This window comes from Cololabis saira, chromosome 19 (assembly GCF_033807715.1).
Source record: "Cololabis saira isolate AMF1-May2022 chromosome 19, fColSai1.1, whole genome shotgun sequence".
NCBI classification, from domain to species: Eukaryota; Metazoa; Chordata; class Actinopteri; order Beloniformes; family Belonidae; genus Cololabis; species Cololabis saira.
This window is the reverse complement of record NC_084605.1, coordinates 24,205,715-24,232,742: the sequence shown is the minus strand read 5'-3', so window position 1 is coordinate 24,232,742 and position 27,028 is coordinate 24,205,715. Positions and strand designations below refer to the sequence as shown.

At 41.9% G+C, this 27,028-nt stretch overlaps 1 protein-coding gene across 3 annotated transcripts in view; it reads left to right on the top strand.

Moving 5' to 3' along the window:
- The first annotated feature begins 387 nt into the window (after positions 1 to 387).
- Positions 388 to 27,028, top strand: part of mapk8b (mitogen-activated protein kinase 8b) — a 45,112-nt gene continuing 18,471 nt past the window's right edge. For all 3 annotated transcript variants that reach the window (XM_061708527.1, XM_061708525.1, XM_061708524.1), the window contains exons 1-5: positions 388 to 667; positions 15,012 to 15,192; positions 17,947 to 18,076; positions 21,319 to 21,377; positions 24,067 to 24,205. In XM_061708527.1, coding sequence (XP_061564511.1) covers positions 15,071 to 15,192; positions 17,947 to 18,076; positions 21,319 to 21,377; positions 24,067 to 24,205 — 450 coding nt within the window. In that variant the 5' untranslated portion in view covers positions 388 to 667; positions 15,012 to 15,070. The remainder of the gene's footprint in view (positions 668 to 15,011; positions 15,193 to 17,946; positions 18,077 to 21,318; positions 21,378 to 24,066; positions 24,206 to 27,028) is intronic.

The window sequence follows — 27,028 nt, the reverse complement described above, 5'->3', positions numbered from 1 at the left end:
TATATATATATATATATATATATATATATATATATATATAATATATGTATGTATGTATGTATGTATGTATGTATGTATGTATGTTGGATGGACTGGTCTCTCATGATACAGTGTATAATAGTTTTGGAGAGCAAAGTAACATATTGAAATTAATACACACAAAAAGTGGTAAATAATTTAAACAAAATGTCCCTATGTATTTGTATATTTCACGTATATTGCATATTTCAAATGTTAAATAAGAGTATCGATCACATTGCCTTTTTTATGCGACGTCATTTAAAAACGTTGCGAAATCCCGTCTTCGGCTCTGCGCCTGCGCGCGGCGGGGCGGCGCAGGCGGTCTTGAACGCTCCCTCCGGCTGGCTGCGCAGCGCCGAGGAAACATCGCTCCGCTTCGACGACGTCGCTATGAAATGGCAGAAACTGTCCGTGTCGCGGAAGCACCACGATTAGGTTACGTTAGTAACTCCACATCTATCTCGCTGTGTTGCTGAGCTAACAATTTGAAGGAAACGAGAGTGTGTCCGCCTAAAAGGAGGTCCAAGGAGTAGTATTTCCTCTCAGAAACGAAAAAAAACAACAAAAAAACCCCTCCAGGTTGGAGTCTCCGGCCGGGAGCGAGCGGCGACTGCGGGTTGACACTATTGGAATAAACAGGAGACTGGTGAGCCCTGCGTGTGGATATTTCCTTATTTCTTTACACCTTTCTGAGACGTGTTTGACGTGTTATTTTCAACTGTTTCGTGGGATGGGGAGCGGCCAAATGTGGGTCACATGCGTTAGTGTAAAAACGTGTTAAGCCTGAATTATGGTTCTGCGTTAAATCGACGCAGAGACTACGCCGTAGGGTACGGCGTACGGTACGCAGAGACGCGCACCGTACAGTGCGTGTGCCGCGTACCCTACGCCGTAGGTTCTGCGTAGGGGCAACGCGGAACCATAAATCAGCCTTTACGGACAGGACAGGTCTGGCCTAAAGGGTGCAAAGCAAAGCCCGAGTGGCTGCACTGGCAAACACCACACACTTAACCTTTTATATGTCTCAGTTAAACACACTTCAGCTCAGCTTTCCCACCGTGGATTGGACACAAGCTCCTGTTTTCGGTCAAAGTGGTGAAATGTTCAGCTGGAGCTGCGTGACCTCCAGTGTGTTTCCACATAAACCTACAATAACAGTCTTCATGTAAACACACGGCTCTTGTTGACGCCTGTGAATGCAGCCCGTTTGCAGCCTTCCAGCCTGTGATGTGAAGTTATTTCAGCTCACTCACTCGCTGCTCTTTACACTAACCATGTGTGGGTTTCTCTGTAGCAGCATCGCTGCTGTTGTTGCACCAACAACCGGCTCTGGCTGCTCGCAGGACTGCAAGGCTGCTTGATTGTGTAAACATGTGACGTCTATGTCAGAATCAGTATGAATCTTTATTTCGGCTTGTACAGAACAAGATGAAAAGGAAGAAAAAAAAAACATTTCTTTTGCCGAAAAGCTGTAGGCTGAAGCCGTAGCTTATAGTGCCTACCCTTTTTTCTTATGATCAGCAAAAATATGAGACATTAGCTTTTACTCAGTGAAAACAAACAATACATAAAGAAGAAAAAAATAAGTAAGACAAAATATAAAATTGACATTTCACATCCTAGAATGTTTTTGATAGTATACTTTATAATTATAGTGTTTTATATTTATTTACAATTTTTTCTTTAAACAATTTCTTAAACTTGACGATAGAGCGACACATTTTTAGGTTGTTATTACAACTATTCCAAATTTCTCTAGCCTTAACTGATGTACATCTCTTTTTAATATTAGTTCTTGCTGTCGTCATCTCAAACATGAGTTTCCCCCTCATGTCATATTTTTCCCCTCAGGTCATGTTTCTTTGATCAGAATCAGAAAGAAGTTTATTGCCAAGTAGTTTAACACACACAAGTAATTTGTTGTGGTGATTGGTGCGATACAAAAGAGCAAATAATATTAAAAGAAAAAAATGTACAACATGTTTGTTTTAAAGTGCCGGACTAATGAGTCTGTATAAAGGTGACCTAGGTTTACATGAATGTAAACATCTATTGTGTTATGACTGCATCAAACAGTCAGTCAACATATAAGCTTTTATATTAAAACCTTTACGGTCAGAGGATTGACTGTCAAGTGTGCTAATCTATCAAATTATCTGGGACATCATCCCGATCATAGCTGGGGCAAGAGGAGATTATGGCAAGTTTGGTTTTCTGGTGTTGTGCCTGTTTTGTTTCCAGTAAATGGTTATTGCCTGTACTATTGATCCCATCTGCTCCTGTAGTGGTGTAAGAGTGCTGTAGCATCCACACTGCACTGCACTGCACATTGCTACTGAGGTGTTTCGAGCTGCCTGCCAAGAGAACGGGGACGGGGGTCGGTCAAATGCAGCAAGAAATCTGACTCCTGCACCAAAAAGTGTAAGATGGACTGCAGAGACGGGATGAGCTATGCTGTGTTTGGGCACACGCTGGCTTAATCTCAGCAGATTTTGGTGCAACTAATTGTAAACATTTTTGCATTGTCATTGGGGTGGAATGGCTTTGGGAAACATAGCTAATCTAATTGTAATTTTTCTGCCAAATAGTACAATTAAATTTGCAATTATCAAGCTCAACCTACATTTTCACTCAGCACTAGATTTCTAATGCAGATGTATGTCCATTTGCACACTATGACACAGGAAATGCCTGGTCAGCTATCCTAAATAGTTTAATTGTTGATACAAAAAACTAGTTTGGTTCCTCTGGACTCGACTTTGATTTTTAGGGGGCGGCACCAATGGGTGCAGACGAAACTGCCCCTGGACGCCGTTGGATAAGAATACAACCAATCAGAGAAACAAAGCATGGGGCAGCAGGCATCTTGGTCGTTTTTAATAGCCTCTCTTGGAGGCTCCTGTATCAGTCATTATATAAGGCCAGCCCCCGCCTTGTTGTGATTGGTTTGGTATGTTCTATACCAGTGGAAATGGCTTTGGATTGAGTTTTTTGTGGTTGCATAAAACTCATTATGTTTCAGCTCCGTCTCAACTTGATCAACTTTATCAAGATAAGATTTTCAAACTTCAGTGCGATCTCCTTATTCCTCCGTGATTTGTTGTTACTGTCACAAAACGGCGCAGAAATTGAGGTCTGTTTCATTGACGAAGCAGAAACGTCGTCATTGGTTTTGCATGGCTTCTTTACTTTTTTGGGCAGGGGCCCTTGGTGCTGCTGCTTTAAATGTTGGTCACGGTTTGTGGAGTTGCCTTGTGGTGGAAGTTGGATTGCAGCGCATTTTGCAGACTAATCGTGTCTGGTCTACATCAGAGGATGGCAGTTGCAGCGCTCGCAACCTCCAGCAGCCTTGAACGTAACCAGCAGTGATGCTTCCGTTTGTTTTAGCTGACGGCATCCTGAAAATCTCAGCTGCCTGGTGCACTTTATTGTGGATGAACTTTTTCCCCTTTGCAGTTAGGCAAGATCGTTTTTTTATTCTTCCCTTTAGCATAAAAGACAAGTTAGTAAATATTGTGTATAAGTCTGTGGTGGACTCTTAAGAATTTCTCATGCAGGTTTCCAGCTCATTATTTTTCACGCTTCAGACGATAACGAGAGTACACACACTAGGTCGTGCGGATGTGGATCTCCGTTGTTTGGTGTCAGGTTTGTGAACCACACTGAGCCCTGCTTCCGGGCCACACTAGTCCAGTCATATCACACATTTTTACACCATCTCAAACAACACAAAACGCTCTTCCTGCATGAAAAGGACGATTCGAATATTTGTTGTAGTCTTCTGCCAGAATACTGGAGTCCATGAGATGGTGTTCGGGGTCATCCCTGCAACAGAAGCCCCATTTTTTTTTTTCTCTATTAAGTTTTAATATTTTTGCAGGCGTAAAAGTAACCGTTAAGATCCCCAACCTGGGCTCAGTTTATCCAAATAACGCCTGTTAAGAAATTTGCTCTGATGTTTTCGGGGGATGAAAAGAGCAGCCGGCTCGGGAGCTGATTTATGGTTCCGTGTTAAATCGACGCAGAGCCTACGGCGTAGGTTACGCGGCGACGCGCGCCGTATGGTGCGCGTCGCCGCGTAACCTACGCCGTAGGCTCTGCGTTGGTGTAACGCGGAACCATAAATCAGCCTTTATTCTGGCGAGATCTGAAGATGCAAACGACCAAGCGAGTGATTATGTACATTCACTGAGTAAATATTATGAAAGTAAAATATATATTTCTCGGTAGAAATGTAATCAAAACACATTTTTATGCAGAAACTCAAAATATTGATTTTATTCCCTAAAAATGAGAAATGTCCGCCATGTTTTTTTGTTTGATTCAGTCTGCAAATGATGACGTAAAGCATTCTGGGAAATTTTTCTGGCCCTCGGTCGCGAAGTCAGCATCTGAAATCCCTAGCTGTGAAGGGGTAGATTCATACACACTACCCCTCGTTATGGCCACTACCCCTAGATGCAAAGAGGAATTGGGACACTACTACCCTCACGGGAACTCGCAAAATTTAGGGGTAGGCTGAAAAGTAGGGCTAGGGGGTGTATTGGGACAGGCCCTTAGACTTGGTTTACACTATGATTAGTTTGAGAGGAGGACTGCACTTCTTGTTGGCATGTAAAATCAGTCAGCGTCTATGTTTTAAGCCTTCATCTGACGTGCTGTATGACTGCTGCTGTTGCGACTTACGTCTTGCATTGCCTCAAATTGTGATTTCAGTTTCAATTTCAGTTCGACTGTTCAGCCTAATTGTCATGTCATTTCTCTGTTGAACTCTTAATTTTGATGTCGGAGCTAAAATTGTACTCCACATCTAACCCCGAGGCAGCTGGGAATAGATTCAATTCAAAAACTCTTAATGAATCCCCAAAGGGAAATTAATTAGGATGTGGTGCCTGAATATCCCAAACAGAGCGGGTGTAGACAACTGATTGATGGGTGGAGTCAGGTGCTCTTCTCTAACCCTCTCTTGCAGGGTGAACGCCAATGAACAATGAGTGTTGCATGATACGAAGGTGGTTGGATATTAAAATAGGAGAGGCCAGGTGATTCTGCTCTGAGCTGGGTCTGTGATGTCGCAGTACTCTGTAAATTCAAACAGCTCACTGGTTAAATTTATAGGCGAAAAAAAAAAAGAAAAATTCAAAAGAGTATGATCTTTCCTATCTCTGCTGAGAGTCTAATCGACTATCAGAATAGTTGTTAGTTGCGGTCTTACTCCCAACCCCATGAAATTAGATTTATTTTCCTTTTCTATAACCTGCATGTGAATGTGTCATGGCTGCCACATATCTCTGTTTCTTTGTGACATTGGTGGTACTCCAGTGGAAGCGGGAAACGTTCACAACGCCGTTGCTTTTGTATGCGATAGTCAGCTCCTACACAGCCAATGCAAGATTTCCACTCCAACATTCCAAGAAAAACTCTAGAGGAGGTCTGGACTCGTACTATTACCATAACCATGCCCTTATATGTAGGTGGTGCAGTGAGCGGCGTCTGACGTACACCTGCTGGAGGCTGCAGAAATGTTAGTGATTGTTGAGGAGAGGAAGTGCATGGGACATGGGATAGATGTGTTCAAAGATGGCGGTGCTGTACTTCATATTGTATGGTTTCCTGTCCACTGGTATGGATTTTCAGTTTTATCTGCATTACAAGGACGTTGCTTATTGGTACAGGGTCTTGATCACTCATTTATCATCAGCAGCCTTTAACATTTTAGGTTCTGAGCTGTCGACTGGCCTGTTGTTTGTGTTGAAAGTGGATTACTATCCTGTCTGCTGGCAGACCAGGGTCACGGTGGGCCAGATTACTCCGAGCTGTTGGATATTTGGTAGAACCTTGCCGCAGTCGGAGTGAGACGGAGCAGACCTGCAGCAGCCGCTCGGAAACGGATCGTATCCCAGGAGACGCTGTGTGATGGACAGCCGTGCGGGCGAAGAGCTGGACAGGACTGTCAGTTGAAAAGCATATCTGGATCTGTTTGACGCAGTTATCAGTTCATTTCCGTCCGGGTGTCATTACGTCCCCACAGCCAGTTTTTCAGATGGCTGTCGCTGTGCCAGCCCTGGCTGATGGGATGTCTGTGAGTCAGGTTTTTACCGCAGTGAAAGCCCTTTGACCCTCGCCGGTCGTATTTAATCACAGCCGTCAAGTGTTTCTGTGGGCATTTCATTTATGTCCACTAAGCCCGTTCATTAAGGCACAAATCAAGTTGTTAATTTTGAACTGCGGCCTCCAAGGAATGTGAAAATACCACATGCACAGCACTGGGAGATTAGATTTTGTTGTTGCCTGTAAATTAGACCTGTGCAGTATTTGAAAAAAAAAATAAAAATTGTTACATTGTCAATATGCACAATATCAATACCTCCACTCCCCTCAAAAAAAAGAATATATTGCAGTAAGTGGTACTCTTATATTTCCAAGTGTCATGCATCCCCATTCTGTAAATAATATATTTCACCAAATCAGATTCACTGCCCTATCACTTTCCTTTTTAAATGATTTTCCCCCTCTGTGGTAGTGCTGGCCAAAAAACCATTTCATGGGCTCTGGAACACCGGTATTAAATTACGCATGTAACTGGTGTGTCCCACTCACACCAAGTAAGTGGCACATGTAGCATTAACAAATGAAGTCAACATGCGCCTCCCCGATTGAGGATACCACCAAAAAAATCCTATCACGCTGCACACATTGGATATAAGCCACTCGCACTATATCTGCCTCAGCCGCTATAATTACACCGGGAAAGAGCCAGAAAAGGCGACTGGAGGAGATTTTTTTTGAAAACTCTGGTCCACAAATCACTGAGATGTGCATTTGCACAGGATGAGAATTATCCCATGACCTCCATGTTTGCACGGAAAGCGGATAGGTAATTTGCGATGGAATTTTACTTTTGGTGCTAAATTTTTTACTTCACAAAACACAGATGCAATTAATCCGAATGACTGCAGGTCCCTAGATAATACTAGTCCATTGCTAACAGGGAAAAAGAGGCAAACATTTTAAATGTGTAGGGTGCACAGTCTCACTATTCTGATCAGCCATCCTCCATCTTCCTCTTTGAATTAATCTGGTCACCAGTGAGGTCATCCGGTTCCATGTGGTTCCAGTTTGAGGTACAGGAGCCAAAACCCACAGACGGCAGTACAACTACCAGACTAATATGGATAAAGGACAGTCAGAGGGGTAGGACCCCCGGTGGAAGACTGTCATCGGTGTTGCAGTAAAATCTTGTTCTACGTTTTGTACTGGTGGAAAGGACTTGGAATGGGATCTGTACCAGACCCGTTTCATGATTGGGAGCGATGGCCTAGTGGTTCCAGAGGTGGGCTTGGGCCTGGAGGACCCAGGTTCATTGACCCAGGTTCAAGGCCCTTAACCCCCCAACTGCTTCCCAGGCACCAGAAAAGTGGCAGCCAACTGCTCCTAGTGCACCTACTGATGGGTTAAAAGTAGAGGGCTAATTTTGGTGTGTTTCGTGAGAAGTATACTGACAAACACAGATTTTTTTTTTTTTTAAAGATCCGTTTCATGAGATAGAATACTCACGAAATGAAAAAGTAATTGGCTGTTTGCAATTTTGTATTTGAAGGTGTCTTATGTAAAAGATATAAAAAGGTTAAGGAAAATATAAGTTGATGCACAAATTTGTTGTTTTCTTGAAAATAGAGGCTCATTTATTAAGGAGCCTCCAGCTTTTTATTTATTTTTTTTTTCAGTATTTTTAGCCTGAGCAGAGTTTACAAACTTATCTGTAGGCCATAAGCACACATAAACACTAACACTGACTATTTTTGATTTGATAGGTTCTGAAAAGCATGTCAGAAGTGGCTTCAATGTTTTTTTGTTGACTTTGCAGCCAGAAAAGTGGCAAATTAAGGTGACATTTTTGCTTTTCGTTAATTAAGTCTAAATATATTTAATGCAGTGAACATTTGTACCCAAGGGCATCAGACGTCAACATAGAACAGTATTTTATTGAACCAGTTTACTAACGAGTGCCTGGTTAAGGGTAGAGTCTTTTGCATTTGAACTTTTTTGCATTTGAACATTTTTGTGTCACTTTGAGGGCACAAGTGGTAAATAGTTACAAACTCAACTTTCATTGTATTTGAGGTAAATTCTGAAGGAGACAGGGAAACTGATGCTGTCTCATTTCTGTTTGGATTCAGCCACAATGGACCGTTTCGACTATGTTGTCTCATTAAAGTATTCGGTAAACGTTTCTGTCAGTTCAAGTTGACATAAGCTGCTTGTGCTGCTTTTGTGAGCTAAACTCTCCGAGATCCAGCCTGGCACAAGCTGGTTTCCAAAGTCTGTTCCCCTTTCAGATAGTTTCTCACTTCTGTCTGAGCTGTTCGTCCTGGTTCCCCTGCAGGGCTAAGGCACAGATTTGCTCAGCATTCGCAGTTTTTGTATGTGCTACATAAACAAACCTGAGCGGACTTGACAGATTTATCATAGCTGCGAGAAAAGTGGTTAGAGTTTGAGGTAGACTGGGGTCAGATGAAGATTCTCCGGAGATGATTGGTTAGGAATAAGATCTGAACCTTGTCGAGGTCAGAACAACGGAGACAAACCCAACACCCAACCCGCTGTTGTGGGGGGTTATTATAGCATGTGAAATCGGTAAAACAGACATTTTCCTGAAGAAAATGGGATATCGTAGCACAAAAAAAAAAACGTAAAAAATTGCTGGATCTCTGATCAGAATCAGTGAGGATGGCTTTTTTAACTGCATTTGTTAAGGATGCACTTGGTAAAAGTTTAAAAAAGAAATCTGAACAGCCACGACGAGGGAAAAGACAATTTAGCTCGTATATTGTTTGATCTGCTGTGATTTCGCCCAGTCAGTCAACCAAGTTCCAGTAGAGTCCATTCATAAAAAAAAGTCCCCACTGTAAACACAGGAAATTGCGCAAAATCTCTCGCGCTCAAATGTAAAATGTAATTCAGTGTAAGTGAGTACTGTGGAGGGGTAAGAAAAATAACCACAACAGACGAGAACACATCTGGTTACTTGTCCTTTTGCAGCATCGCTGCTCCTCTTCCGGGTGAAAAGACCCTGAATTTGACTGGTGATACAGCTTAGTGGTGGTTGCCAATATTGCAGTTTTGCTTTGTAATTATTTGGTGCTCAAATCATGAGACCTGCCATGTTGATTATATAATGTTGTGGTCAGAGGTGTTAATATCCACTCAGCTACAATTATCTAGCTGAATCTGAGTTCAGACACACACGCCTTGCACTGAAGCTTCACATGTGACTGCTATGATTTTTGACATCAGAGCTGATTACTTCTTTGACTCAGCTGTGATGAAGTGTTTGTGAGAAACTTTCAGGTAATGGCTGGTGAGGACTCCTGTTTAACCTCCCCTTATATGGTCCTCCTCTCTTTGAGGGAGTAAACCAATTGGGATTTTAAATGTATTATTATTTTTTTCATAATTTGAGTAAAACACTACAGGGTGACTTTCAGGCATGATTAGTATGTTTCCTGTCAGGTGGCAGTAGTTTAACGTTTGTTTTCAGTCAAAAATGTCACCCCCATTGTCACTGCCAGCATCGAAAGCCACGACAAACGGTGAGATACGCAGGTTGTAGGTCAATAGGAGGAGCGATAAACCAGGAGAAGGTTCCAGTGCTGTGGAAGACATCCTGCATTCAATCATCCCCGTAATGACTAAGACCTATAGCCCCGATGTCCCACATCATGTAGGTCCTGGAGAGACATTTATTGGCCTCCCTAAATAAGTGAACAAGCACCTTCCAGGACCCACTGAATTTTGCTCATCATCGTGGGGTTGGAGTTGAAGATGCCATCATACAACCGTTTCAGTGTTGCAGCGATACAACGAGAAGAAACAGGTGGATCCCTCTGCCATCACCTGGATTACTTACCTGAAACCAGGCTGAATGGTTGTGTGTCTGACCAGGTGGTCAGCAGCACAGGAGCACCACAGGGGACTGTACTCTGACCACTCCTCTTCATGCTGTACACCTCAGACTTCCTGTACAAGTTGGAGTTCTGTCATCTGCACAAATCGATGACTCTGCGGTTGTGTCAGTGATGGACAGGAGGGTAACTGATGAGAGAACTGGTGTACCGTTTCGTGGCATGGTGTGGGAACAATCATCTCATCTTAAATGTGAACAAGACAAAGGAGATGATTGTGGATTTTAGGAGAGTCAGGATGAAGTTTAATAGTTTTTTCCAACATGGGAGAAGAATTTGAGGTGGTGGAGGAGTATAAATACCTCGGTGTTATTGTGTATCGTCTTCACAACACAGTGATTCAGCAACAGCGTCTTCCATCAGAGGTTCTTCAGATCTGCTGCAACACAGACCGCTACTGGAGGTCCTTCCTTCACACAGCTGTAAACCTCAACAATGAATCAACAATGAGACTTTTGCAACAATTACATTAATAAAGTATTTTTCAATGTGATAATAAATCATTTTATTTTAACCAGCCATTAATGCAAAGCAGAGAAAAACAAGGAAAACTATGAAGATTTACGTGTCAGTGCAAATCCTGACTTGTGCTTCTCTGTCAAATCAACGCTGTCATGATATGTCTCTTCACTGAGGTAAACACTCAACTGAGAGTTTCATTTGATCGGCATGCGACCTCAACGTAAAGCTTTGGAAATGGACACGTTTCCTTTGGGTCGAGTTTCGGCCTTTCGTCAGCATGTTGTATAGCGGCACATACTAAAATATGCGTGAGGAGGAAGATCAGGTCCAGGAGATCCAGTCACCACCACAAGGTCTGCGTTTACAAATGCTGGTATGTCTCAGGTCTGTTTTAAGAAAAAGATATAATATGCTCTTAGAGACGACTTGGTTTAAGGAAAACTTTTAAATCACTCTTCATAGGTATTTCTGTTAGCCTGTTTTTGTTTATTGGGTGTCACTATAGCATGTGAGCGTTAAATGTTCAGCTTCTCGGATATTCGTGATTGCGTTATCACGCTTATCACACATCACACCAAAGGGAATCTGATCATCTGTGGAATGATCTAAATCAGTGGTTCCCAAACTGTTTTTGCCAGGCCCGCCTTTTGTAAGTAAGAGAATTTCCTTTTGCATTCAAATGCGACTTCAATTTATTTCATATATTGAACATATGTGTGGAAAAAAACTGTCCATATCTGTAAAAATAGATTTTCAACCTGAGCAGCTCACAGAGATTGAAACAACAACACAAACAGGGGCCAAAATCTGGACATTTGCTCTACAAAAATTACACCTTTAATCCCCACATCTTTTCAGTGATGTGAATGGGCTTGCTTCAGGTGTGCAACACATTTCTTTTTTTTCCTTTTTACTTTACAGTATGCATTACTTTCAACTAGGGCTGGGCGATATGGACCAAAAGTCATATCTCAATATTTTCTAGCTGAATGGCGATACTCGATATATATCGATATTTTTTCTGTGCCATAATTTGGGTTTCCCCCAAAGCATTATAGCATAGCATCTCTGTTAGCATCTCTGTTAGCTTCATTTTTTTCTGAGGCAAACCCTTAAAAAAACAGTCAGTTTTAATACAATCCCTCGTGCCTAATGTCAGACAGGTTCCTTTATTAACAGAGGTCTGCACAATATCAAAATGTATAAAACAAATGACATAAAAATAAAATAAAACAAATATCCCTTTCCTGCATAACAATTAAATTCAAATACACTGTGCAATTAATACAATGTAGACAGTAACAGGCAGACTTTTCCACTGAGGTTGACAGTTGTGCAAATAACACAACATTTGTGCAAATCTCAAATAAAACATTCAAGTCAATTTGTCACAAAATAAGCTATATCAAAATCATGAAAAAAAAAATAAAATAAAAATCTATATAAACGATATTGTCTCGTACCATATCGCGTTTGAACATATATCGATATATATTAAAATCTCGATATATCGCCCAGCCCTACTTTCAACATTTTTTTTTCCAAAAATAACCAGCTCCCTGAGGAAAAAAAAACAGCAGCAACAGCTAAACAAATAATCAAAATTTCAACAATTGCTGTCAAAAATGTCAGCTTTATCCCCACACCTTTTCAGTGAGTGGGGTGGGCTTGCTTCATGTTACAGATCCTCTCAAACCGGTTGCAGGTGAGAAACTGCCACATTCATCTACCTTCCAGTAGCGCCAGGTAGTTGTGGGATCTGAAGCAGCAGGTCCCCAGTTAGATTCCCGCCGGCCAGACCATTACTTCATGTCATTCCCCTTCTCTCTTCCCCCTATTTCCTGTCTCTCTCTCACTGCACATATTTATTGAAGGCAAAATCTTAAAGAAATAAAAAATCTTAAAATGTTTTTCTTTTTCTTTTTTAAATTACGGTAATCTACCTTCCAACCTCGCCCCTAGATATCTAGATAATCGCGGCTTCGCCTAGGATTGTTGGAAAAGGAGAAGTGGGACAAAACTGGCAGGCGTTACCTGAATAATTGAGAGTTTCCTTTAGTATGTCTTTTACTTATTTATTTCTTTTTTTCTAACGTTTCATGGTATGCCTCTCACTTAGAGATAAGATGATTGTGTTTGGTTCAGGCGGTTTCTTCTTTCTAATACTTATGCACGGCATTGCTCAGCTGCAGAATGTTGACATGGTTCTGCACCAAGACGGAAAAGATATCGTTCTTATCAGAGTCGGAGCGAAGGAGGCAGGAGAGGGGATAGGGGGGGAAAATAAAGATGAAGAGAAGCAAGAGGATGAAACACTAGTAAAGGAAAACAGGAGGAACAGGGAGCCATAGAGGATACAGGTAGGGTGGTGTGGGGTTATTTGCTACAGCTCAGTGCATGCGGTCGTTCATTGTTTGGTTTTACTCGCACGTTAGAACAAACAGACAGAAAGGTGAGAAGGAAAAGGCTTGTATGCTGACTGAGGCGAGGATGGAGAGGCTGAAATGGGCTCGCAGCAGTTTAGTAGGAGTCGTCGCTTGCACTTGGACCGTAGAGCGGTGGCCGCAGAGCTCAATGCAACGTTCCAAATCCCACTAATGATTTGTCATCTTCATACCCAGCATGAAATCTGGCTTCCTGTTTCCCGTCTCCTCTCTGCGGGGATCTCCACTTCATCACCCACTTCCTTGCATTACAGAGACGGGCACGCACTCTTTTGGGTTAAATGACTTCACAGGCATAGTAATCATTATAATTGATGAAGCCACGTTTTGGATTGCAAGCGCGGGCAGTTTTGATCTGCAGACACTGATTAATTATTCTGCTGGTGAACTGAGGCTCTAATTGGGCTGAAGAGAGGAAGATGACATTTACATTGTTGGCATGCCTGCACTGCAGCGAGGTTAAGCACTGCTAGTGACATAATTGTGTTTGAGGAGCACTTGGAGCAGCACAAAATGCTGATAATACCACTCCACTATCCCCCATACAAGACCAGTGTTGTGATTTTTGTTTTTTTGATTTGACTGGACTGATGAAGCAATAAGCTGTGCCACTTTGGAGAAGTCTACTTTTGTCTGGTTCTTCCTGATGAGTATCAAGCAGGTGTTGTAAAAATGTTGGGACACTTTCACACCTGCAGGCTTCAGCTGCTTTAAAACATGCTTGAATTTGTTTTTTTCTGCACGGTATGATTTGTTTTATCCAATGTGAATGCAGTTAGTTGAGTGGTGTTCATTGATATATTTCAACTCGTGGGTTTCAGAGCTACAGTAACGGCAGAACATGAACAGCAGAAATGACCATCGAACATTTGGAAAAACAAACATACATTAACACGGTTGATCTTAAGTACTTCAATACAAAAGTTATGATAATCCTCAAAAAAAGGTGGAATTGTGGCTTTTACAATTTTACAGTTTAAAAACCTGCTGAATGGGATCCTCAACACTGCTTTTTTGTTTTGTTTTTAGTCTTAACCCTACCATCTGCCATCACATGTTATTTTTACACCGCTTCACTGCGAAGGTGGTGTTTCAGATGAGATATAAGACTGTTTCTGAGAAAACTTATCTTTTCTCGAATTTGAAACCTGAGATGAGGATCTTCAGTATTTTCTCGTTCGCTGGCAGTGAGAAAAATACCCAAATGACTGGCGTCGATAGCTCTGGCATCGTCAGCTCTGGCGTTGTGCTGTTGGTGCTGTCAGGCAGACAGAAACATGCTCGGGTTCTGCAGGTAAGGTGTAGTACAGCCGAAGGCGTAATGAGCGCAAAACACAACCCTTTCCAAGAAACCATCCACCTGGAAGCAATTTGCCTTTTTTTTTAATTAATTTTTCTGATCTGTTTATCAGCTTTAATTTGCATATCGTGCTTCCCAACCCGTCCGTAAAGAGTTGTACTAACTTGCGTTGAACAACATAGAAATCTTTCAGAAGAGGAAAGTGAAGCTAGATGATTGCCATGGAGAGAGCGCTCATCAAACCTCCAACGATGGGAAAGCTTGTAAAAACTTTGACAGAAAAGTGTCAATTCTGCTTTTTTTTTTTTTTCTTTCCTCATGTCATTCTACAGGATAGTTGGTGTCCCCCGATATCCTTTTATGCATTATGTACACCATAACTTGGACACTAACGTTTCCATCCTTTTCCAAGCATCAGCACTTTCGTCTGCCGTTCCACTCAGGTTTTCCAGCACAAGTTTACAGTTTGCATTAAAACAGGAAAACGGAAACACACTTATTGGTGGGTTTGAACCCTGCTTGGCATGCAGAAGTTGTTTCCACACTCCGATGGTGGACAGCTATGTCTGACTGATTTCACACTGGGATTAAGTTGCATTGTCAACAACACATGGCATGTCACGTGACGGATGGTGTGAACGTGCGTTCAAAGTCTGCTATGAAAACATTTCCACAGTGCTTCATAACAAAAACTAATTTCAGGATCCAGAAAAGCTCTTCGGAGTCTGTTTTATTCTCTTGTCGTAACGCATCAGCGCCTGGTAAGAAACACGTGCATGCATTCTAAGTCCAATCTAATCTCTTCTTTTTGCTCCGCAGGTCTTGAGAGGCGAGCTCCACTTGGATGCCCTGTCACAGTCTTTGTCCAGAGCTTCACCATGAACCGGAACAAGCGTGAAAAGGAGTACTACAGTATAGATGTGGGCGATTCAACTTTTACTGTCTTAAAACGCTACCAGAACCTCAGACCTATTGGATCGGGAGCACAGGGAATTGTTTGGTGAGTGAAAGGAACCTAAATGGTTCAAAAATACCTATAAAATGTCCATTTATTGCGCTAGAAAGTTTATTATTGACCTGATGAATTTTTTTTCACCAAAGGGCTGTTTCAGAGCCGGTGTCTAAGAAATAAAATGTAGTTTTATGGGTTTCAACAGGCAACGGCAAACAGAGGACTGGTGCTGCTGTGACCCCAAAAATATGTCGGGTTTACGCTGCAAAATCAAGCCCTCTAGAAAATAGGCCTAGTATTCCTAAATCTGGTCAATTTGTCTTGTATAAAGCAAAAATAACGTTGCCAATGGGGTAAGAAAAATGTTCCTGACTAGAATTAATTTTAAATAGCAAAATAGTCTTGCCATGAGGCAAAAAGTTGGACTATTTTTCTTGAGAAATTAGTCTTTGCAGTGAAGAAGCAAGAACTGGTTACGTCAGGGGAAACAAGAAACTAACAAAAAGGAAGGACTGGTGCCAAAATCCAGCAGCAGCAGTAGTCTGTGGGGGTGCCGTTTTCTTCACAACTAAACCAGTCCAATTAAACAATCTTCACTTTCTTGTTTTTTTTGGCACCAATTAACAAGTCATCTCAAATGACTTTATATAGAAAACAAGTTCAAGCCAGGCCCTTCCAGTTGTATTTCAGTTCTTTGTAATTTAATGAAACCAGATTCAAAGTTCAGATAATGACAATTCATCAAAACCAAAAAAAAAACAAACCAAACAAACACCAGTGTTGCTAAGAAAACCCAAGAGATTTCCTCCAGTTTCCACTTCGGTGCAGGGATAAGAGCCCAGACCGGAAGAACCGGCCGCAGGGACGGCGGCAACCTGCCTCGACTGGTTGGAGGTCTGAGATGACTGGAAAGATAAACCAACAAACACAAAAGGGATTAGTCCTGGGAAATCTTGCTGTGGGACACAAAAGAGGACAATTTAATTGCGATCATAATGACATATTCATACAAGAGGAATAAAGAGAACACGGTGAGGAAAGAGCCCAGAGCATCATGGGAGGCCCAGCAGCAGTCTTGACCTACAGCAGTGTAATAAATATTTGACTGCTACGCTTAAAGGAAAATAAAGACACTGTACGGTCTAGTTGGGTTGATTCAAAAGGGAAAAAGAATTACTGTGCTTCGACATGAAAGGAAACTGGAAGCAGCAATAAAATAACTTTTAATGTTTTAAGGTCAGAAGTGGAAAAAAAACAGCATTAGCAAAGGCTGTTTTACACTGAATTCAGCAACAGTGTTAGCATCTGCGTTAATAAATGTTGATGGGTGTTTCAGTAGCTGCTTGCAGCACATTTTCATTATCATTTCGATCTGTTTTGTCATAAGTCTTTGAGGGGTAACAACAAAAGAAGGTCAAATGAGCTCTGCTCACCGCCTTTCTGTCCTCTTTATTACCAATGGCGCCCTTGTGACCCCGGATGATGCCACCAATGGTGTGTGTGCTAGCACGCTGGTTTGAGGCTCTGCCATCTCCTTTGGTTTGTGGGGATTTGGTGGTTTAGAAAGTACTTTTTTTTTTTTTTTTTTTATACGGCATGACTGCTGTGTGCAAACGACCAACGTCACCCACAGGTGTTAATGGTTACTGTTCATAAAAGTTTTGTTTTGGGGCTACGTTCATAAATACAGGTTAGCATTTGGAGATGACAGTCGACACAAAAGATATAAGAGTGCAATGAAGGAAGGTTCAAATGCTGCTAGTAAAGGTGATTGATCTGTAGTGGCTCTGTGTGTTCGCTAAAGAAAACCACTTTAGTTAAACCAGCTCTAAACTGGTATGAGCACCAGAATCTGGCTCAACTTGGTTGAAAAGAGGTATAAGATAGCATAAATACAGTCTCCGCTCTAGGTTTTCTTGCTTTAGTTTTGCTGGTGTTGACACTTACACACTCTGAACTGATGGACGTGTGTAATTGATCCTTTTTTTTGTTTTCTTTGTATTAACTTAAGTTAAACATTTGTTGTAAACTCCTGATGCATGAAGCCACAGAAGTTGATGCACACTGTAGTATTTGCTGTTTTTTTTGCAGTTTGTGCACAAAGTGAAGTGAAACTAAACTTAATGGCAACTTCTGTCGCTGTAGGTGCAATAAAAGTTTCTGAGTGTTGTGTCTAAAACAAATGTCCAAACAGCAAGAAGCATCTGGATTGTTTCACACTTTGCCCGACTGTAAATAGATGCTGCTGTTCCTAATTTATTTTTTTATTTAATATCTTAACATACAGCGCTGTTGAAAGTAGTTAAATTGGGGATCCAGACTGGGAATGTTTTTGAGATGGTATAAAATGTTCAAAGTAATGGCAAGTTTCTTTTAGCAGTTATCAATTGGACCCTGTGTTCTTAATTTTGAGAGTCTTGCCTTGACTTAATATTGATGGAGTTGAATTAAAAAGGAAAAAGAAACGTAATAATTATGTGAACATCCAGATTTCAAGTCTTACAAGTTGGCCTACCCGTGACATTTTTCCAAAGAAAGGAGGGTATTGTTTTCCTCCACTGACATACAAGCTGCACTCGGTGTAGTGACGTGCTTATTAGTTGGTATTTCACACATTAATAACTCGCTCATTCAACAGATTTTCTTGAACTTGACTGTAAAGATGGATCTTTACAGGCTTTTACTATGTTTCATTGATACTGCAGAAGCACAAAAAATCACCACGTCGTCTTCAAGGAAGAGCAAAAGCAGAGAAGACTGTCTTTTGACTCAACTGTTGAAATGTGTCCTTTGGTTCTCCAGTTCAGCGTATGACCACAACCTGGAGAGGAATGTTGCCATCAAGAAGCTGAGCCGACCCTTTCAGAATCAAACTCACGCCAAACGGGCCTACAGAGAGCTGGTGCTCATGAAATGTGTCAACCACAAGAATGTAAGCACTCCTGTTTTATTTGTTCGTCTGGAAGATTGAAATGTTGCTTTTTGTCACACATATTAGAGCTGAAGGCCTGTTTCCCCTGACTCCATGCTTAAGATCCATGTGTATAATTTCCTACAATTCGTGGCCAAACTGGACATACCAATCATTTTAGACGTCTTTCACCCTTTATCTAGCATCTTATTACATCCTTATTGTTACCATAAGCTAACTGAAGATGTGTAAATGTTGTACTTTGGCATTAATATTTTATATGGTGATTTAAATTTGGGAAAAGCTTTGTAAGTGTTTAGTTTTTCTGTAATTTTCAGTCCATTTCTCTTGCTCACTGCACACTTTAAGTTAAGGGGCTGTCTCTGGCAGTCAGTGACTGCGTTTACATGCAGTCAATAACCCCTTTAAAAACCCGAATATTACCCCTGAGTTAATCCTTTTAAATCCCAAATATATGGTCATGTAAACGCCAAACGGAACCGGAATTTGTTTTCTGCGCATGCTCTGTTCGCAAGGAATCCTGGTCTTTTGAATCCAGGACGTACTTCTAAACATGGAGAAACGCAAGACCACGCCACACTTTTGGAGTGAGGAGGAGACTAATCACTTCATAAATGTAATGAAGGATATGAACATTTTGGCATTTGTAGACGGTAGAAAGTACCGGGATAGCGAGATTTACAAGAAGTTGCGCGAAGCAGCATTTGTTTTGAATTTGGATACAGGAAGAAGAAGCGGAAATGACGGGAATTGCATCATGATGTTCTCCGTGCGTCGTTGGTTTGATCGAGATATCCCGATTGATTAATTACCATGTAAACGGAATATTCTGAATGTTTCAGTAACTGGAATATTAGCAATAACCCGAGTTTTGACTGCATGTAAACGTAGTCATTGGTTTCCGTGGTGAACAACTACAGGTCAGACAAAACAAAACAAGTATTTTAAATCCGTCTCAGACGGCAGGTATTAATAGAGAAACTATTGCTCCAAATTAGGGCTGTTCGATTAATTGATTTTAAATCGTAATCGCGATTATGTAATAAGAACGATGTTAAAATGTGAAAATCGTTAAATCGATTTTTCAAAATTTTTTTTTTTTTTTTTTTTTTTTTTTTAACCTTGTCTGCACACATATTAATGATTGATACCATATTAATGATTGATGGAAATACCTCTCAATACCTGCGACAAGTGCCCCATTGGAGAGGCTCTTTAGTGTAGGAGGGGGCGTTGTAACATGCCACCGGGCATCCCTCAAGCCAGATGCGGTAGACCGGCTCGTGTTCCTTGCAAAAAACTTGCAAATGTGAATAGCAAATGTAATGACTGACATTACACACCTCTACCTCCTTCATGGGTTGCATTATTATTTAGCATGCAAAGACCCAGTTTAGTTTAATTAGAAAATGTCTTATTTTATTTAATTGGAAATATAACTTACTGTATGTTTGCAAGTGCTGATTTGCTGATTTTTTTTTTTCAGAGATAAAACTTTATATTTTATTATATTTTTTAAAACTTTTTTTCAACTTATTTTACAGAGTTTTGCACTTTATTCATTCATTTTTGGTTTAATAAGAGCAAAGTTTGCACTTAAAGCCCAATGGGGCAAATGATCAATAAAAAAACAGCATATTTGAAATAATTTCTTTGCCTTTTGTCAATTCACAAAATAATCGTAATCGGATTTTGAGAGAAAAAAATCGAGATTTTATTTTTGGGCAAAATCGAACAGCCCTACTCCAAATGAACGTCCGTCACCACCTTCAGCACCACAACCTTTCCCCGTGCACGTTGGTGGGACATTTGTGTGTCTGGAGCAAAAATTGTCAACATACGAGCAAATTTCCAAAAGATGTAAATTATGGATTTTCTCTAAAATCCCGCTTTATTTTCCAAAGAATTCTATATTAGGACATATAAGAAACTTTCTCTCATTCTTCCAAAAATTAAAAAAAGTCAGTTTCCTCGGAAAAAATTATAATGGAAACAATATTCCATCCATCTATTTTCCACCGCTTATCCGTTCCCGGGTCGTGGGGGCAGCAGCCTCAACAGAGATCCCCACACTTCCTCCAGCTCTTCAGAGGGGAGTCCGAGATGCTCCCAGGCCAGCCGAGAGACATAATAAAAATAATAAAATAATACATTTTATTTATAGGCGCCTTTCAGGACACTCGAGGTCGCCGTACAAAAGGACAATAAACAATCAATCAAAACATGGCAATCAATCAAAAACATAGCAAAGTACAATACATAGTCTCTCCAGCGTGTCCTGGGTCTTCCCCGGGGTCTCCTCCCAGAGGGACATGCCTGGAACACCTCCCTAGGGAGGCATCCAGGAGGATCCGGTACAGATGCCCAACCCACCTCAGCTGACTCCTCTCAATGTGAAGGAGCAGCGGCTCGACTCCGAGCTCCTCCCGAGTGACCGAACTCCTCACTCCTCAGCCAACAGGACAACGTCATCCGCAATTTTGCAGAGACGAAATCCTGTGGTTTCCAAACCGGATCCCCTCCGGCCCCTGGCTGCGCCTAGAAATCCTGTCCATAAAAATTATGAACAGGACCGGTGACAAAGGGCAGCCCTGCCGGAGTCCAACATGCACCGGGAACAAGTCTGATCTACTGCCGGCAATGTGAACCAGACTCCTGCTCCGCTCAGGACCAGTTCTGGTTCCTGAAGTTTGTCAGGTTTTAACAATATTTATTTAGCAAAGTGATTGGATGTTGAAAGTAATGTAATGTAATATTGTTGCTTACTGCAGGTTTAAATCTTGCTGTTAATGGAGAGTTATTTTAGACTTGACTCAGTCAAAATCTAATGTGATAAAGAAAAATTATCAATAGAAATGACAGGAGACATTTGGATGGTGCACAACCCGCCAGGAGAAAGGCTTTGAAGACTTTAGCCTGTTTGATTTTGAGCATCACTCTTGTCATGTGCATCATTTTTTTAATGGTGTTTCATCAGCCTCCATTATAAAAGATGAAATATGGTCGTGTTGGGAGTGATGACAAATACTACTGCAGTGAAGTAGACAACTCCACACAGTATCAGCACCATTGTTCTTTTTGGTTGACCTCTGCTGCTTGCTGCTGCAGTGATGTTTTCTATGGACTGTTATGGATTACTAAACTCTTGTTTTATTAATGTATTCATTTTCAAAATCTATGCCTATGCTTTTTCAGTCACTTAAACAGTTGTATCTCCATAATCAAACATTTTCTTTCTGCAGATTATTGGACTATTAAACGTTTTCACACCACAGAAGACACTGGAGGAATTCCAAGATGTGTGAGTATTATAAGTCCTGAAATGACTAGAAACAAGCCCTGTGGCCTAGATGATCGCTTTTGGTGAAGTTGAGTTAAATCTCCATGAATATTTTGTCGTGTGGACCTACTTAACTTAAAGCAGCACAACGTAACTTTCAGCTTTTCTGAGTTTGGCGGCATCTTTTGGACAAAAGTGGTAGTGTTTTACCAGAAAGAACACTACGTTTCCCATGAGCACCAGCGCGTACTGCCGGAAAACTCCTGTCCCGTCGCGTGCATTTGTTTTGAGAGAAGGTGGGACGCTTTTCTGTTTCACCAAGTGAACAGACGGAACGCAAAAAAAAAAGATGTTAAACTGCTGGAAAGGAACTGGAATTTACCGGGATACCTTAAACAAGGAAGCCAGGGAGCGGTATATGGAGAAAATAATGATTATTAACGGTCTGGATCCATATGAAATCCCTACTGAAGAGCCATGTGTTTCAATACATTTGTATAATAGTACAACATACAGTACATGTTTTGTATCCCTCTTACTTCTCTTTTCTTTTTTTTTGACTGCTATATTATGTTGAAGAGGCTCAGAGGCGTGAGCAATATTTTTTTTTTTCCTCGTGAGATTATTTTTTTCCTCTGCAGCTACAAATAAGAGTTAATATTTTTTCCTCAACAAACTAGTTTTATCTGAAGATTGGGGTTAATTGCACCGCAGAGAGCTGGCCAGCAACTGCGTTTAGCTGGCGAAGTGGGGAATAAAACCCGTGTTTTGATCCGACCCGTCTGTGTGAGTGTTTGTGGTTTAAGGCTGATTTATGGTTCTGCGTTAAATCGACGCAGAACCTACGGCGTAGAGTACGCGGCGACACGCACCGTACGTTGCGCGTCGCCACGTACCCTACGCCGTAGGTCTGCGTCGATTTAACGCAGAACCATAATTCAGGCTTTACTGTGTGGAAGGTTTGGTTGTTACAGCCGTGATCCAAGCGAGCCGATGACTCTTTTACTCTGTTATATCAGATACTTGGCCTGCGTGGTTCTGCCTCCAAGCAGGAAAGCATTGAAAAGTTAAACCATTAGGATCTTTTCCCCACGTCTCTTGTGTGGAGCTGCTGCAGCTACAACAGAGCAATGGGTTACCAGCTTCTGCGGAGCTGCGCTCCACGCCCCGCCCATTTTTGTCTCGACTGCGAATCGGGAAGAAGGGGGAAGTGACTTATGCCGTAAAGCAGTCAAAGCCGTAAAAACGTGTAGTTTTTTAGTGTGGCAGGGTTCCTACCATGCTCCTCAAAGTTACATAGTGCCAGTGAAGGCGATAGAGACCCCCTCAGACCATGACAGAGGTGTCATTAAACCTGTTGGAAGTTGATGTACCATCACAATGCCTCTGGAAATATGATATTAAGGTGGAAAAGTTACGTAGTGTCGCTTTAAGGTTCATGTATTCTTGTGGTGTCCAGACTGATGAGTCGGCCACTAGGTTATCTAGTGGAAATGCTACATCACTGACACTAATTACTCTTAAAAATGATCAGGTAGCCTTTAGCTAACCCTGTTTCCATGAAAGTTTAACTGTGTGTAAAGTGGATAAAACCGCAGTGATTTGCAAATACTGGACTGTGGTGAAGTGGAAAATTGCAGTGTCCTCTGCCAAATGAAAATTACAAATGTTTTGTTGAATTCATGCATAATGGAGTTTGGGGAGGGGGGTATTTGACACTTAATGAAAAGAAAAATGTTAGAAAGGAGGCCCTCGAAAGCTGAGCAGCTGAAATGTTATATCTATTTCACTCTCAAAACTAAACAAGTAATTCTCCCCGGTTTCAGAACACTAGACAAGGCGACACAAGAGCGCTTGAATATATATGTATAGCTTGAGTAAAATGGCTCACATTTCACTCTGTGTCCCCGTTTTTATTGGAAATCAGATTGTAGACCCTAACCTTTATACATTTTCCATTTATCTGGACCGTGCTTTGCAAAAGGAGCAACACTGGGGTATATTTAGCGGAGTCCTGGTTGTATTTCAGAGTTAACAAGATGTCCATGTGAGTGGAAACTGGCTGTAAAATCATAGAGGGGAAGGCTCGACCGAATGTGGGGGAAGTGATGGTTTCGTGTGTGTGTGTGTGTGTGTGTGTGTGTGTGTGTGTGTGTGTGTGTGTGTGTGTGTGTGTGTGTGTGTGTGTGTGTGTGTGTGTGTGTGTGTGTGTGTGTGTGTGTGTGTGTGTGTGTGTGTGTGTGTGTGTGTGTGTGTGTGTGTGTGTGTGTGACAGAGGGAGAGAGAGATTTTGTGCATTTTTGTGCTGCTGCATCTGCCTGATTGCAGCAAAAAGGAAACTGGACAATCGTTGCCAGAGGGTTCAGGACTAGCTCAGAGTTAGATGAACACCATTTGCCTGCATGTTTATATATTTGAATGCATTACGGTGTAATTGAATTTGCAAAATCATGGCTTTCATCTTAAAAACGTGCACATACACCGACCGTTGCTTAAAAAGAGTAGCTGATGTCCTCCGTCAAAGGTTCTCCTCTTCAAGTTGAGGTTATAACAGCTGCCAGATAACCCGCCGTCCTCAGCACTTTGGGACAGAGAACACTTAGTCACTCCTCAGTGCACGGCGACATAACCGCTGTGTCCTTGTCTGCGCCACATGCACTTGTGCGTTTGCGTACATTGCTCACGTTAACCCCCCGTGGTTTCCCCGTAGGTACCTAGTGATGGAGCTGATGGACGCCAACCTCTGTCAGGTGATTCAGATGGAGCTGGACCACGAGAGGTTGTCCTACCTCCTCTACCAGATGCTGTGTGGAATCAAACACCTGCACGCCGCCGGCATCATACACCGAGTAAGTCACCTTTTTAAAATGGATCTCACGACGTGATTTGTCAGCTCTTATTAGGTAAATATGATCTTGATGAGCAGCGTTACATAACCTACTGCTCAAAATGCTGAGGCAAGCTCATCCTTGCTGCCTCAGCAGGAAATTAAAAGGGTAAAAGTAGCAGCCAGGTGTGGCTAATTAAATGTACTTTATTGATTAATCAGCTGCAGGTGTGCAGATTTTTATAAAAGCAGAAATGTTGGCAGCATTTAAGCGTGTATGAACACGATACCACCATGATTTTAGATGAGCATTGATCCGAGATAAGCAACCACACCTCAGGCCCCGTTTACACGTAGCAAAAATTGTGGTGTTTTCATGCGTTTTGGCCGTTTACACGAAAACTGTTCTGGTTTTTGCAAATCCCCACGGACAGGGTGTAGGGAGAGTGGACGTGGAATAACTCAGCTTTTCTTTTTTTTTTTTTTTTTTTAATAATTAAAGGCAGGGTCCTTGATGTTTGAGAGCTAGCAAGATTTGAAAGTGGCACCTCCTCTAAGCCCCTCCCCCTCCCAGCTTAAATCATGTAAAAACTCTAACCAATCCGTTTCATTCGGACCGAATGAAACGTCCAGGACCAGAGGGTTGGCAGGGGGGGAAAGAACCAATCAATAAAATGGGGATTTACAACTACAAAATAAATTGCATTGCACGTTTGCAAGTAAACACAGGAAGTTACATCTTAAGCTTTTAGCCGCGATGTTCAAAACGGCGTGCTCCGCCACAAACACACACACACACACACACACACACACACACACACACACACACACACACACATCTCCGGGTGCCGACAGCGCAGCGGCACAACATCGGCACAGCAACCATGACACACACAAGCGACCGTGGCCACAAGACGCGGATCCAGCACAGCATGTACAAACAACACAAACCGTTGCATTAACGAGCAGAGCCCTTACCGGTGCCGCATCACTCTCCCGACAACGTGACCTCATCGCACGGATCGCTTCCGCTTATGGCGCAAGCGGCGGCACACAGCTGGTAAATAATCACACCACACCCGGATACGTGGACCACCCACCTTACACCCCGTTCCTCCTACCGCGATTTTAAAGCTTATTCGTAATGTTAATCATTTAATGTGATTCATAACTTAACAAAAACAAATCTCAAACTCACCAAAAACCATAATTTCTGAAAACTCTATGCCAAAGTGGAGATTTGCAAAAACTCTGTCTTCACGTTTGCTTGTAAATTGAGGGAAACAGACGTTTAGGCTTCAGAACGTCACATTATGCGACAGAAACGTCCTGTGTTTACAATTTGTTTGGCCACCGTCAATATTTTCTTGTATTTTACCTGTTTTATATTCTAACGTCACACTTAGAAGTAACTCCACTTCTCTGTCACTCCAAACGAAAGACTCTCGTGCCGTCTTGGAAGTAACTGGAAGTTACTTGTGTCATTTGTTGATGTTTTTTTCCATGATTCCGATTGGCTAGCATGACTAGCATGACTTTATGCTTCTTGTTACACTGCCGCCTGTAGGTTTGGCTCATAGCACCTTAACAGCGTATTTATGCGGGTTCGTGTTGGTGATGGTAGTTTTCAAAACGTAGAGGGGGAAATTTTTGTAAATATCCAGCTATGTGTAAACATAGCTAAAAAAAACCTCAATCAGGTGAAGGGTTTCCAAGCAAGTGGCCCTCCGTTGGTCTGCAGTGACAACAACATGATTATTCATAACAGGAGAACATTCAGTACACGTTCAAATCTTCTCAGGAATCCACATCTCAGCAAGGTTGCTCTGAGGTTGGATCATGCATTATTTAGAGAAATAGCAAACACCCAGGAGTTAACGTATTAACCTCTGCAGGGCTCGTAAAATAATGAAGTTCATGACGGTGTCATCAGACTAAACAAGCAGGACCTGTTTGTTCGAGAGTTGTCTTTCTGCACAGGACGCAGCAGCACGACTGTTTACAAATCTGAGACGTCTGAAACAGGTGGAGATGTTTAGGCCATACTAAACACCAAAAACATTCGTTGAAAATCAAACCGAATATAGGCACAAACTCCTCAAAACAGCCACCGAGTTGTCCATGTCCTCTATATACCAAGGTATTTCAGTCAAAGTTTTAGCCAAATCACTGACCTTTAGCCATTTTTGGCCATCTACTGGTCTGAAACTCAGTCATTTGATAGGCCAGTGACCCCTACATCTGATTGACCGAAGAGGAAAAGTGATCCCAGCCAAGAAATCTGGGTGTTGTAACATCCTGTAAAGGAATGATAGACAAAGGCACCGGGGTGTCGGTCACTATACCGTAGTGTTAGTTCTGGCTAACACTATGTTGGACTTTTAACACCCAGAACACGTTTGAATAAGGAGGTGAAGATTGGCGTCTGATGTGATAAATATATGCATCTATAAAGGGCAGATATCTATTAAAGCATGGAAATATTTACAGATGCGTCCCCAGAATACTGACTAGGAAGAGCCAATCTATAAAATCGAAGTAACAGCATCATGACTGAAGATACTTTGGAGCCAGCGCCTCGCTGCTTATTTCACTTCCAGCGGTGCACAAACCTCATCCAGTTTTAAAACCCTCACTGGTCAAAATGTTTCTGCGTTGCAGTTTTGTGTCAGGCTTAAATAGAGGAGGCAGCGTAGAGCGTTCAGTGTGCTGGCAGCTCGATTTAGTCAGAGTAGCTGTTCCCTTCTGCTTCCACTTTTATGCCAAGCTGAGCTTGGTATATCTCCCGGAGGTAGCAGACCTGAAAGTGGAACGTTATCTCATAGCCCTCAGAAGGAAATCAAGT